This window comes from Salmo salar, chromosome 07, assembly GCF_965601325.2.
Source record: "Salmo salar chromosome 07, fSalSal1, whole genome shotgun sequence".
In the NCBI taxonomy this organism is placed as follows: domain Eukaryota; kingdom Metazoa; phylum Chordata; class Actinopteri; order Salmoniformes; family Salmonidae; genus Salmo; species Salmo salar.
This window is the reverse complement of record NC_138297.1, coordinates 67,233,968-67,249,948: the sequence shown is the minus strand read 5'-3', so window position 1 is coordinate 67,249,948 and position 15,981 is coordinate 67,233,968. Positions and strand designations below refer to the sequence as shown.

Below are 15,981 nucleotides of genomic sequence, written 5' to 3'. Positions count from 1 at the left end.
AGGCCAATGGTGTGACTGCTGTTGGCCTCCAAAGATGATCTAACTTGAATAAAGGCTTGGAGGTAAGGATGACAGCAGTGGTGTAGTTTACAGCGATACAGATATCACTTATTATTGATATCTACATAGAGCATTGATGTGAATCACACTGCTGCTCTCTCATTTAGCTATTTGTGCTTTACGGATTATGGTTGTTGTGGACGGCTGTTCAAGAAATCATATGCATTTTAACACAATAATAGTTGAACTGAAGAAGTTTAAGCTGCCTGTCAATCACTGTTTTGAAACCAGTGGACAGCCAGTTAAAAATGTGCTCTGGCAACACGCTGGCGGATCCACGCCGTGGCCGGCACGCTGCGGCGGTCCAAACAGCCAGTTTAAAATGTGCTCTGGCAACAGCTGCATAGTGCAGATCCTAAACAGCCAGTTAAAAATGTGCTCTGGCAACAGCTGCATAGTGAGGACCCCAGCCTATGGAATAAAAGTGGGGCTTTTATTGCTCAATCTAATTCATGCTGATAAAATAATAATCCATAGGCCTAATGGACATAGGCTCAAACTCACACACTGTTGATAGACTTAAAGGGACAGTCTGTAGTTGCTACATCCATTTTTGTATTTATAAATGTATACATCCATTGATTCTTGAAGAATATAACTTATAAATGCCTCATGAGCTTAGTTCAACTGTCCCACTCCATGAGAACCCAATATATATGCTTGTTTTACCCCAATGTTTGTAAACATTGTAAATGTAAACAAACACTGTATAGCCTCATAACATGGTTAACAAAATAATGTTGATATCATGGATGGTCAGTCCTTGCATCCACAGCTCTGTCTATTAATCTGAGAGTGGTTACATTTCTCCAGGCCCATCTCTCAGCTTTTTACCAAAGCCGAGGCGGGGTGTCCATTTTGTTATTGTTTCATCTGTGGATTTGCCCTTTAAACAGCTGCATATCATCAAGATATCAACGTCTCACCAACAAAAAGGTCAACAATAGGCCTATAGCAAACACAGCATATGCCATTCATTTTTCACATGGAAATAGCACTTTTCAGTAGTGCTCAAAGCATGCCATTCCATGAGCACAGACTTTATTTTTCAAATCAATGAGCCTAGTCAGTCAATGAGCCTAATCAGTCAATGAGCCTAGTCAGTCCTCCATGAAAAATCATCAACAACAGAGTAGGGCTGGCTAATAAGTCCTTAGTTTAGATCGATAAGCAGGATGTTTGCCACTTCCTCTGTCCTGTCAGACCTTAGTTACTTTTCACAATGAGGAAATGTTTGGCCTCAGGTAAAACAGTTTGGCTAATCTATACCTCCATATTTCCAGGTCCTATTCCTGAACATCAACGGGTATAACATTTATTGGAATGACTGGAATTCTGATAGACTTTTTAATGTATGAACCTGGCTGATGGTGTCTGGACCACTCTCAGCTCTATATAGACAGAAATGAGATGAACCTGGCTGATGGTGTCTGGACCACTCTCAGCTCTATATAGACAGAAATGAGATGAACCTGGCTGATGGTGTCTGGACCACCCTCATCTCTATTTAAACAGAAAGGAGATGAACCTGGCTGATGGTGAATTAGATCAGGCTCAGCTCTATATAGACAGAAATTAGATGAACCTGGCTGATGGTGATTTAGATCAGGCTCAGCTCTATATAGACAGAAATTAGATGAACCTGGCTGATGGTGATTTAGACCAGCCTCAGCTCTATATAGACAGAAATTAGATGAACCTGGCTGATGGTGATTTAGATCAGGCTCAGCTCTATATAGACAGAAATTAGATTAACCTGGCTGATGGTGTCTGGACAACTCTCAGCTCTATATAGACATAAAGGAGATGAACCTGGCTGATGGTGACTTAGACCAGGCTCAGCTCTATATAGACAGAAAGGAGATGAACCTGGCTGATGGTGACTTAGACCAGGCTCAGCTCTATATAGACAGAAATGAGATGAACCTGGCTGATGGTGATTTAGACCAGCCTCAGCTCTATATAGACAGAAATTAGATGAACCTGGCTGATGGTGTCTGGACCACCCTCATCTCTATATAGACAGAAAGAAGATGAACCTGGCTGATGGTGTCTGGACCACCCTCATCTCTATATAGACAGAAATGAGATGAACCTGGCTGATGGTGTCTGGACCACCCTCATCTCTATATAGACAGAAATGAGATGAACCTGGCTGATGGTGCTCTACACTCCTTCAGGATCAGATCAACAGGAATGTAAAGTTCACAGATAAGCCACAACACACTTTACAGCAAGGAGAAGTAAGCAAGTGTCGTTTTTCTGCCAGAGGAGAGTCCATTACTCGGTGGTGACTCTCTTTCTCCCGTCGCGGGTATCGCTCTCAGCTACAGGAGTCTGCCATTCCATCACTGTTGGTGACGTCTAGAGCCTAGACCAGTGAACTACTGACCCTGACCAGCTCCCGTTTATGAACCAGATGTTAGTTGTGCCGTCAAAGTGGAGAGAACTCTGTTAGTACTGGTGTACTGTGTTTCAGTGAAGCATATCCTCCAGCTGGAATACTATTATGTGCAGCGTCCTGGATGATGGATTGTGATTGATCGTCATCATTTATCATTACTGTCTCTGTGTGTGTGTGTGTGTGTGTGTGTGTGTGTGTGTGTGTGTGTGTGTGTGTGTGTGTGTGTGTGTGTGTGTGTGTGTGTGTGTGTGTGTGTGTGTGTGTGTGTGTGTGTCAAAGGAGAAATCCTTCAATCAGGATGGTAGCTGTGTAGGCACACCAATTAAATTAAATACCAATATCAAATGATTTTAATATGATTTACCACAAGTGTATAAATACATGGTATGTATGTCAATGGTAAATGTTGTGTAAATTACATCAATCACTCTTCTCTCTCTCTTCCCCTTTCTCTCTCTCTCTCTCCCTCCCGATCTCCCTCAGTGCTGGAGTGGGTCGTACAGGGACGTTCATGGTTCTGGACCGGGTCCTTCAACAGCTGGACAGCATAGGAACAGTGGATGTCTACGGCTGTGTGTTTGACCTCCGGCTGCACCGCTCTCACATGGTGCAAACAGAGGTAACGAGTCGCAATTCATTCAACAAAACTGCTTCCATGACTTGGTACATTTCCATGAGTATAATGAACGTCAATGTTAGCCAGTGATGCCAGTGATAATATATAGCCAGAGATAATATGTAGCCAGAGATAATATGTAGCCAGTGATAATATATAGCCAGTGATCCCCAGTGATAATATATAGCCAGTGATGCCAGTGATAATATATAGCCAGAGATAATATATAGCCAGAGATAATATGTAGCCAGTGATAATATATAGCCAGTGATCCCCAGTGATAATATATAGCCAGTGATAATATATAGCCAGTGATAATATATAGCCAGTGATCCCCAGTGATAATATATAGCCAGTGATAATATATAGCCAGTGATAATATATAGCCAGTGATAATATATAGCCAGAGATAATATATAGCCAGTGATAATATATAGCCAGTGATCCCCAGTGATAATATATAGCCAGTGATAATATATAGCCAGTGATAATATATAGCCAGAGATAATATATAGCCAGTGATAATATATAGCCAGTGATCCCCAGTGATAATATATAGCCAGTGATAATATATAGCCAAAGATAATATATAACCAATGATAATATATAGCCACTGATAATATATAGCCAGTGATAATATATAGCCAATGATAACATATAGCCAGTGATAATATATAGCCAATGATAACATATAGCCAGTGATAACATATAGCCAGTGATAATATATAGCCAGTGATAACATATAGCCAGTGATAACATATAGCCAGTGATAACATATAGCCTGTGATAACATGTAGCCAGTGATAATATGTAGCCAGTGATAATATATAGCCAGTGATAATATATAGCCAGTGATAATATATAGCCAGTGATAATATATAGCCAGAGATAATATATAGCCAGTGATAATATATAGCCAGTGATCTTATATAGCCTGTGATAATATATAGCCAGTGATAACATATAGCCAGTGATAATATATAGCCAGTGATAATATATAGCCAGAGATAATATATAGCCAGAGATAATATATAGCCACAGATAATATATAGCCAGTGATAATATATAGCCAGTGATCTTATATAGCCAGTGATAATATATAGCCAGTGATAATATATAGCCAGTGATAATATATAGCCAGTGATAATATATAGCCAGTGATCTTATATAGCCAGTGATAATATATAGCCAGTGATAACATATAGCCAGTGATAATATATAGCCAGTGATAATATATAGCCAGAGATAATATATAGCCAGTGATAATATATAGCCAGTGATAATATATAGCCAGTGATAATATATAGCCAGAGATAATATATAGCCAGTGATCTTATATAGCCAGTGATAATATATAGCCAATGATAACATATAGCCAGTGATAATATATAGCCAGTGATAATATATAGCCAGTGATCTTATATAGCCAGTGATAATATATAGCCAGTGATAATATATAGCCAGAGATAATATATAGCCAGTGATCTTATATAGCCAGTGATAATATATAGCCAGAGATAATATATAGCCAGTGATAATATATAGCCAGTGATAATATATAGCCAGTGATAATATATAGCCAGTGATAATATATAGCCAGTGATAATATATAGCCAGTGATCTTATATAGCCAGTGATAATATATAGCCAGTGATAATATATAGCCAGTGATAACATATAGCCAGTGATAATATATAGCCAGAGATAATATATAGCCAGTGATAATATATAGCCAGAGATAATATATAGCCAGTGATAATATATAGCCAGTGATAATATATAGCCAGAGATAATAAATGGGGATGTGTATCAGCAGAATCAAAGGGAAGGCTTCATCCTTTTGATCTGCTATGCAGTGGTAATGATAGCACAATGTTTGTGCCTGAGACACAACGTCTTGCATTAGCTCCCCAATCATAATGCCTAGGCTTTAGCTTAGTGGGATAACACAGTATGTTGTCAAAATGGCAAAGGCACAACACATTAAGCAGAAATGTTGCAAAAGGTTCTTATTGAGTAGTGAAGATGACGCATTAAAGAAATGTTTGTTTTGGTTCATTGAGAAACCCACAGCAGATGAACAGTAGTATTGATGTGAGTGCTGTCCTCCCCACAGCAGATGAACAGTAGTATTGATGTGAATGCTGTCCTCCCCACAGCAGATGGAAAGTAGTATTGATGTGAATGCTGTCCTCCCCACACCAGATGAACAGTAGTATTGATGTGAATGCTGTCCTCCCCACAGCAGATTAACAGTAGTATTGATGTGAATGCTGTCCTCCCCACAGCAGATGAACAGTAGTATTGATGTGAATGCTGTCCTCCCCACAGCAGATGAACAGTAGTGTTGATGTGAATGCTGTCCTCCCCACAGCAGGTGAACAGTAGTATTGATGATATTGATGTGAATGCTGTCCTCCCCACAGTACCAGTACTCCTTCCTCCACCAGTGTGTTCGAGATGTCCTGAGAGCCAGGAAGCTCCGTAGTGAGCAGGAGAACCCTCTCTACCCCATCTATGAGAACTTCAACCCAGACTACTACCGTGGTAAGACTATACCCCCAGACCATATATCCAGATTACTACCATGGTAAGACTATATCATCATACCAAGACTATATATCCAGATTACTACCGTGGTAAGACTATACCATCATACCAAGACTATATATCCAGATTACTACCGTGGTAAGACTATACCATCATACCAAGACTATATATCCAGATTACTACCGTGGTAAGACTATACCATCATACCAAGACTATATATCCAGATTACTACCGTGGTAAGACTATACCCCCATACCAAGACTATATATCCAGATTACTACCGTGGTAAGACTATACCACCAGACCATATATCCAGATTACTACCGTGGTAAGACTATACCACCATACCAAGACTATATATCCAGACTACTACCATGGTGAGACTATACCACCATACCAAGACTATATATCCAGACTACTACCATGGTGAGACTATACCACCGTACCAAGACTATATATCCAGACTACTACCATGGTGAGACTATACCAAGACTATATATCCAGACTACTACCATGGTGAGACTATACCACCATACCAAGACTATATATCCAGACTACTACCATGGTGAGACTATACCACCATACCAAGACTATATATCCAGACTACTACCATGGTGAGACTATACCACCATACCAAGACTCTATATCCAGACTACTACCATGGTGAGACTATACCACCATACCAAGACTATATATCCAGACTACTACCATGGTGAGACTATACCAAGACTATATATCCAGACTACTACCATGGTGAGACTATACCACCATACCAAGACTATATATCCAGACTACTACCATGGTAAGACCATGGTAATACCACCATACCAATACTATATATGCAGACTATAGATATAGGTCTACCAATAGAATTAGAATTACAAGCCTACCAATAGAATTACCATGAGTGGAACGGACAAAGCCAACATGGCAGCTGGTCCCCCCACCAGAATTGACTTGATGGCAATGTCCCGTTCTAGTATGTCTAACTCTATGCCTTTAATCACAGTTCCATTTTGAGTCGCTAAAACGATAATCCCCTAAACCGTCTAAACAACTTAATCATACGGAAGGGTACATTTAGTACATGTGTTTGACATAATATTTGACTAAATGTGCCTTTATTTGTCTTGCTCTCTTCAGATTTTGTGTACACGGGACGCTAAAGACAGTCTGGGTTCCTCTCCACAACTGAGTGAGAATGAAAAGCAGGGAAGAATCTGTTGAACACCAGCAGACAGCCAGTCTGTCACAACTACAGCACTATAGAGTGGGGGGGTAAAGCTATTTATTATTGATACGCTGTTGGTTCAACCTCTCAGGATGTCTGTTTAAAATGGAACAGATCCACGTCTGGAAATATTGACATTACATTCACTTATACCTGAATCTTAGGTTGCATTCAATGAGATATATGTTTATATTGTTTTGCACCTAATTGTAAGCTCTTCCAAGAAACATTATTTCTAAACTCATGTTTTTTCAATATTAGTAATGTCTGATGAAAAGACAAAAGGAACAGATATAAATGTGGATATAATGATTCTTATTCAATGTAATAGAAAAAAGATGAATGAAAAATATCAGGCGAAGCAATAAATGGGATTCTATGAGGCGTAGCTACCCTACATCACAAAGCATTATTATGACAAGGCTTGACTCCCTAAAAACCTTCCCTGAAGGAACCTTCCCTGCATCCCAACTGGCACCCTATTCTCTATGGGTCCTAATCAAAAGTTGTGCACTATATAGGGAATAGGGTGCCATTTGGGTACAAAGCCCTTTCTGTATAATATGTTCTAAATCGTAGTTGCTGGTTCGTAGTTAAAAAATAATTAACCCGAAGCAGACAGACAGACAGCTAGCTGTCTTGAGAGTAGCTCATCACAATGCTGTCTATATCCTTGTATAAAGTAGCAGACCGTTTGTACAGTTGCTTGTGTTGTGAATAGTTCTCTTATCTTTAAACATATCGTCAGTTCATGTTGTGTGTGTGTACCATTGAGATTGTACAGTAGAGCCTGGAAGAGGGAACAGTATATAGTTTGTATAAGTATGACATCTCGGCTACCTATGTTTTCTAGGGCGAAGGGAATACTCTACTGGAAAACAAATGCCATCTTGTATTCGGTTGTCTCCGAAAGAGGTGGTAACCTTTTTTCCATGGTCTTTCGAACCAGATGGAGGGAGTGTTCATGAGAGGGACTGTATGGGTTTTGTACATTACCTTCCTCAAAACATGATGTTGCATTTCTGTTCATCCTTTTGGCATAAAACTAGGCTGATGAATGTGTCTGTGAACATACAAACAGTGATCTTTCTATGTCATGTTGAACTGAGCAGGAGATCCCTTCAACTGAATCTGAGCTGGCCAGCTTCCTGATCTAAACAGGAGAAGGTCTAGAAATAGGACTAAACTAAAAACAACTGAAGAAACTTCACACAATAAGCAATACTGGCCAAATCCTGCTGAGATCCTGGGGATAAAGTGAGAGAATTGAACAAAATGTCAACATCCTGACCCTGTGAAAGGTCTGTAGTGGCCAAGACACTGACCTTTCCAGTCTACAGGTTTGGGACGTGGCATTTCTCTGTCTGAGCTTCTCTGAGCCCCTAGCCACGGAAACAAAGACTGAGCTACAGAAGAGACAGTGTTGGTTGGCATTCTTCCCATTGTTACTGAAGATATTGCAGATCTTCAGTAGCTCTCATTCCGTTAGTATTTCAATATCAATCTGTATCTACATATAAATAGTACGTTCATATTGAATCTTCTCTCCAATGGCTCCCGTTACGTTAGTGTCTCTACTCTATATACAAATATCACATATTTAGTTTAACTTTGTTGTTCAATTTAAACATGAAAATACTAAGAGGATCATTTTCAGGGTTCTGACTCCTCCCACTAGTATCAGATGGAACACATTCTGACTCCTCCCAGTAGTATCAGATGGAACACATTCTGACTCCTCCCAGTAGTATCAGATGGAACACATTCTGACTCCTCCCGCTAGTATCAGATGGAACACATTCTGACTCCTCCCAGTAGTATCAGATGGAACACATTCTGACTCCTCCCAGTAGTATCAGATGGAACACATTCTGACTCCTCCCAGTAGTATCAGATGGAACACATTCTGACTCCTCCCAGTAGTATCAGATGGAACACATTCTGACTCCTCCCACTAGTATCAGATGGAACACATTCTGACTCCTCCCAGTAGTATCAGATGGAACACATTCTGACTCCTCTCAGTAGTATCAGATGGAACACATTCTGACTCCTCCCGCTAGTATCAGATGGAACACATTCTGACTCCTCCCGCTAGTATCAGATGGAACACATTCTGACTCCTCCCAGTTGTATCAGATGGAACACATTCTGACTCCTCCCAGTTGTATCAGATGGAACACATTCTGACTCCTCCCAGTAGTATCAGATGGAACACATTCTGACTCCTCCCGCTAGTATCAGATGGAACACATTCTGACTCCTCCCAGTTGTATCAGATGGAACACATTCTGACTCCTCCCAGTTGTATCAGATGGAACACATTCTGACTCCTCCCAGTAGTATCAGATGGAACACATTCTGACTCCTCCCAGTAGTATCAGATGGAACACATTCTGACTCCTCCCAGTAGCAGGGATATTGAATTTCCTGTTTAGTCCTATTCCCCTCTTCACAAAAAAATGCTGGCGCTCGTCATTGATTTTGCACCAAATAACCCCACACAGCAAGTAAGACAATGTATAAATTATTGTGTAGAGTAGAGCACCAGTCTCTCAGGCTTGACCCTCTCACCCCTGTCCTCCCCTATAAGCCTAAAGGTCATATCATAAAGAGATTGTCTCCAGATAATATAGTACAGAAACATCAAATCTCTCCATCTGTTCTCCTCCCTGCTGGGAGTTGAGTGGATTTAATTGTGTTAAGCTCCACTGTGGATTCCTCAAAAGTTTTTCATTACAGAAATCTATATCAATCCGCCTCCCTCCTGTCAAACTAATACGTTCTTAGATCCCCAATGACCCTCTAGAACACATCTCTCTGAGTTTCACCAGAGTATGGCTCGTGCCCATACAGCAGCTAAAACTTCATGTGAAGGCGCTTAGCTACCTGATGAATATTCTTCCAACGTTTCTGTTTTGCTGTTACCTCGCTACTACCTCGCTCACCAACCAACAGTTGACCTGCAGGGGGAAACCTTCTAACCAAGGCCTTTAGAAAGAAACAAGGAGATTAGGGACAGAGGTGTTGGAGGCAAATCAGAGGAATTAACTGTCTTTAACAGAGAGGTCATGGCGTAAGCCTGCCGTATCATTTACAGTATGTATCATTTACAGTATGTATCATTTACAGTATGTATCATTTACAGTATGTATCATATCATTTACAGTATGTATCATTTACAGTAGGTATCATTTACAGTAGGTACCATTTACAGTAGGTATCGGTTACAGTATGTATCATTTACAGTAGGTATCATTTACAGTAGGTATAATTCCACATGATCTATGGGATGGTTGTGCATCTGGAATATGAACATAGCTTAAACTAGCTGAAAGAATGTTCCCTAGCCTAGAATGTTCCCTAGCCTGGAATGTTCCCTAGCCTAGAATGTTCCCTAGCCTGGAATGTTCCCTAGCCTAGAATGTTCCCTAGCCTAGAATGTTCCCTAGCCTGGAATGTTCCCTAGCCTAGAATGTTCCCTAGCCTGGAATGTTCCCTAGCCTGGAATGTTCCCTAGCCTAGAATGTTCCCTAGCCTGGAATGTTCCCTAGCCTGGAATGTTCCCTAGCCTAGAATGTTCCCTAGCCTAGAATGTTCCCTAGCCTAGAATGTTCCCTTTCATTTAAAAGTAGAGAATTCTGTTGTTTATTTTTTGTTCTTCATAATCATACTGCTGGCAATAGAGGAGAGAAGTGTTGATGCATGTTCCTAATTGGTTTCCAACTCTGTTTCCAGTCTCTTGTTAATATGATGAGGTAATCTGCCATCTCATTACGTTCAGCACATAGTTAACTATGAACCGTTCATCCCTCTGGAGAACTAAGGTTGTATTAATTAATCACTGATGTAGGCAGGCGTCCCAAAAGGTAAGGCACCCTATTCCCTATATACTGCACTACTATTGACCAGAGCCCATAGGGCTGTGGTTAAAAGTAGTGTACTATGTAGGGAATAGGGTGCCATTTGGAGCACACAGCCATAGAGTGATTAATCATAGGAGTAGTATCTCTCTAGATCAGTGTCTTACTCGGTGAGCATACTGCCAAAATAAGGAAGCCTTGTCCAAGCCAGAGCGGCCCAAAGGGCAGGAGCCTGTCTCCTGTTTCTGAAGCGTGAGGCAACTTAATGTACTAGTACACCCCCTGGACAGGACACTAGTCTGTCTGTCTATACTGGTATATATTAATGTACTAGTACACCCCCTGGACAGGACACTAGTCTGTCTGACTATACTGGTATATATTAATGTACTAGTACACCCCCTGGACAGGACACTAGTCTGTCTGACTATACTGGTATATATTAATGTACTAGTACACCCCCTGGACAGGACACTAGTCTGTCTGACTATACTGGTATATATTAATGTACTAGTACACCCCCTGGACAGGACACTAGTCTGTCTGACTATACTGGTATATATTAATGTACTAGTACACCCCCTGGACAGGACACTAGTCTGTCTGACTATACTGGTATATATTAATGTACTAGTACACACCCTGGACAGGACACTAGTCTGTCTGTCTATACTGGTATATATTAATGTACTAGTACACACCCTGGACAGGACACTAGTCTGTCTGACTGTACTGGTGTAGATTGTATATTTGATTGCGTTAACATATTGTGACTAACAGAGGTGTCACAACCCAACAACTGTCACGTGACCTATACCTACAGGGAAGAGCAGTGCTTCTCTGTCTTATTGTGTTTGCACTGGATCAATGTGAATGAATGTATACAATGTTATGTTGTAAATATGCCTGGATTTGTAACCCATGTTTATCCATATGTATTGGTTGATATGATAAGCTATGTGTTATGCACGTAAGTAAAAAAGCTAAACTTTGTTTTGAATATATGATTACATTAATAATGCCCAGAATATGCAACCATGTTAAATATGTTATTCATGTATAATAAAATAAGAATATAGACACATCTAGTTGACATTTTCACATGATGCACAATAAACGTTTTGTTTGCAAAAAAAATGTAATTTTGCCTGCTTAGAAATGATGTGCATGAGGTTATTTTACTTAACATAATTTAGAGAGGATGGAGCCAGCATGATAGGACTGAATATCCTGGTAGGACTGAATATCCTGGTAGGACTGAATATCCTGGTATCCTGGTAGGACTGAATATCCTGGTAGGACTAAATATCCTGGTAGGACTGAATATCCTGGTAGGACTGAAATATCCTGGTATCCTGGTAGGACTGAATATCCTGGTAGAACTGAATATCCTGGTATCCTGGTAGGACTGAATATCCTGGTAGGACTGAATATCCTGGTAGGACTGAATATCCTGGTATCCTGGTAGGACTGAATATCCTGGTATCCTGGTAGGACTGAATATCCTGGTATCCTGGTAGACCTGAATATCCTGGTATCCTGGTAGGACTGAATATCCTGGTATCCTGGTAGGACTGAATATCCGGCAGGACCGAATATCCTGGTATCCTGGTAGGACTGAATATCCTGGTAGGACTGAATATCCTGGTATCCTGGTAGGACTGAATATCCTGGTATCCTGGTAGGACTGAATATCCTGGTATCCTGGTAGGACTGAATATCCTGGCAGGACCGAATATCCTGGTATCCTGGTAGGACTGAATATCCTGGTAGAACTGAATATCCTGGTATCCTGGTAGGACTGAATATCCTGGTATCCTGGTAGGACTGAATATCCTGGCATCCTGGTAGGACTGAATATCCTGGTAGGACTAAATATCTTGGAATCCTGGTAGGACTGAATATCCTGGTATCCTGGTAGGACTGAATATCCTGGTAGGACTGAATATCCTGGTAGGACTGAATATCCTGGTATCCTGGTAGGACTGAATATCCTGGCATCCTGGTAGGACTGAATATCCTGGTAGGACTGAATATCCTGGTATCCTGGTAGGACTGAATGTCCTGGTAGGACTGATATCCTGGTAGGACTGAATATCCTGGTAGGACTGAATATCCTGGGATCCTGGTAGGACTGAATATCCTGGTAGGACTGAATATCCTGGTAGGACTGAATATCCTGGGATCCTGGTAGGACTGAATATCCTGGTAGGACTGAATATCCTGGTAGGACTGAATATCCTGGTATCCTGGTAGGACTGAATATCCTGGTATCCTGGTAGGACTGAATATCCTGGTAGGACTGAATATCCTGGTATCCTGGTAGGACTGAATATCCTGGTAGGACTGAATATCCTGGTAGGACTGAATATCCTGGTATCCTGGAAGGACTGAACATCCTGGTAGGACTGAATATATCCTGGTAGGATTGTGTGCCTGAGTAACCTGCACTGATCTTACAGAAGGCATTACCCTGAATCTGTCAGTGAGAACCTTAGAGCTGCTCTGTGTTTAGAGGGGCCCTCTCTAGGACAGCTCTCTGTGTAGAGGGGCCCTCTTTAAGACAGCTCTGTGTGTAGAGGGGCCCTCTCTAAGACAGCTCTGTGTGTAGAGGGGCCCTCTCTAAGACAGCTCTGTGTGTAGAGGGGCCCTCTCTAAGACAGCTCTGTATGTAGAGGGGCCCTCTCTAGGACAGCTCAGTGTGTAGAGAGGCCCTAAAAATGTCTTAAAACATAATTCCACTTTGAAATTATGGGGTCTTGTGTTTAGGCCTGTGAAACAAAATCTAAATGTAATCCATTTTAAATTCAGGCTGTAACACAATAAAATGTGGAAAAAGTCAAGGGGTGTGAATACTTTCTGAAGGTTCTGTACATCAGCTCAATCGGAAATGTCCTTTCTATAACTCTTCACTTTTACAGATTGAATAGAGCCCTTGATCACAGAAAGGTACTGTGTGATTGAAGTGCACCGTCACGTGTGTGTGACGTCGTTCACACACACTCCAATACACTGGCTTCATCCTAATGTAGATTTGTGAATGAGTGTGGGGAGGAAGGGCTGTTTCTTGCATACCCCAACTCCCCCTGAGACACCCACAGAGGGTTCAGGTCAGAGCCATGGTCCACCATTTTCCAGTGTCCCTGGACCGGTTGGGGGGGTTAAGTGCCCCCCTGCACAACGATAGACTTTTCATCTTGTTGGCTCTGGAATTTGAACCGGCGACTGTTACTGCCCCAACGCTCTAACCTCTAACCTCGAGGCTACTTGACATCCCTGATACAAGCTGACACTACACAGACACTACACAGTGTAATGACGATGCATTCAACTATTTCATTATTCATTTTTTTTAAAGATGCGTCTTGGTCCTCTTCCCACTCTACAACTGCGTCCCAAATAGCCCCGCAGTACCTATATACAGCAATGAACTACTTTTGACCAGAGCCCTATGGGTCCTGGTGCTTACACTTCCACGCCTCTCAAGGGTCTCTCTCTCTTCCTCTTCTCTCTCTTGCTCTTCTTTTCGTTGTCTCTCTCTCCCTCTTTTCCTATTCTCTCTCTCTCCCCCCTGTCTCTCTCTCCCTAGTCTTTGTCTCTTTTCCTTTTCCTACTTCAATTCCACCCATCAGGATACCTGGCAGCTGTTATTTAGAGGCCTGTAGAACCTTTGACCTCTGTTACAAACCGGCTCAGAGTTCGCAACAAAAGGTAGACACGTGGAGACAAGGAGTATCAAAATATATATTTATTAACTAAAGTAAACTAAGTAATTAGCAATGATGTGTGTAATCAGTAGCGTAAGTGAGTGCTTGCATGCATAAATGTAATAATGCAGGGTGTTGAAGGGTGCCAAAGCACACAACAACCAAAAACAAGGTGTCTGCATGGAGAGAGTCCCCCCAATCACTGTGGAAGACGTCCATTTATCATGGGACACACCCGGGCCCAGGTGTCTCCCATGTAGCTGACGACCCTCCCAACTCCGCCCACCGGCATCCTAATAAGGAAACCAGAGCAAAGAGAGAAAATACGGCAGACAGAGTGGGAGGGTCGTCACACCTCTATAATCTGGATACCTGGCAGCGGTTATTTAGAGGCCTGTAGAACCTTTGACCTCTATAATCTGGATACCTGGCAGTGGTTATTTAGAGGCCTGTAGAACCTTTGACCTCTATAATCAGGATACCTGGCAGCGGTTATTTAGAGGCCTGTAGAACCTTTGACCTCTATAATCAGGATACCTGGCAGCGGTTATTTAGAGGCCTGTAGAACCTTTGACCTCTATAATCAGGATACCTGGCAGCGGTTATTTAGAGGCCTGTAGAACCTTTGACCTCTATAATCTGGATACCTGGCAGCGGTTATTTAGAGGCCTGTAGAACCTTTGACCTCTATAATCTGGATACCTGGCAGCGGTTATTTAGAGGCCTGTAGAACCTTTGACCTCTATAATCAGGATACCTGGCAGCGGTTATTTAGAGGCCTGTAGAACCTTTGACCTCTATAATCTGGATACCTGGCAGCGGTTATTTAGAGGCCTGTAGAACCTTTGACCTCCATACAGTTATATATAGTCAAGTGTGGAAACGATCTAATAGGAATGGATTCACTATGCCTAGGGATTCATAGATTTCACACACACATACAGTTGAAGTCGGAAGTTTACATACACTTAGGTTGGAGTCATTAAAACTCGTTTTTCAACCACTCCACAAATTTCTTGTTAACAAACTATAGTTTTGGCAAGTCGGTTAGGACATCTACTTTGTGCATGACACAAGTAATTTTGCCAAAAATTGTTTACAGACAGATTATCTCACTTATAATTCACTGTATCACATTTACAGTGGGTCAGAAGTTTACATACACTAAGTTGACTGTGCTTGGAAAATTCCAGAAAATGACATCATCGCTTTAGAAGCTTCTGATAGGCTAATTGACATCATTTGAGTCAATTGGAGGTCTACCTGTGGATGTATTTCAAGGCCTACCTTCAAACTCAATGCCTCTTTGCTAGACATCATGGGAAAATCAAAATAAATCAGACAAGACCTCAGAAAAAAAATTGTAGACCTCCACAAGTCTAGTTCATCCTTGGGAGCAATTTCCAAACGCCTGAAGTTACCACGATCATCTGTACAAACAATAGGACGCGAGTATAAACACCATGGGACCACGCAGCCATCATACCTCTCAGGAAGGAGACACATTCTGTCTCCTAGAGATGAACGTACTTTGGTGCGAAAAGTGCAAA

General features: G+C 41.4%; 1 protein-coding gene across 1 annotated transcript in view; it reads left to right on the top strand.

Annotated features, from left to right (window-relative positions):
- Window positions 1-11,861, top strand: part of LOC106576617 (receptor-type tyrosine-protein phosphatase beta) — a 129,318-nt gene extending 117,457 nt beyond the window's left edge. Inside the window, exons 20-22 of the mRNA XM_082977229.1 lie at window positions 2,948-3,083; window positions 5,507-5,627; window positions 6,774-11,861. Coding sequence (XP_082833355.1) covers window positions 2,948-3,083; window positions 5,507-5,627; window positions 6,774-6,796 — 280 coding nt within the window. The 3' untranslated portion in view covers window positions 6,797-11,861. The remainder of the gene's footprint in view (window positions 1-2,947; window positions 3,084-5,506; window positions 5,628-6,773) is intronic.
- Window positions 11,862-15,981: the final 4,120 nt, after the last annotated feature.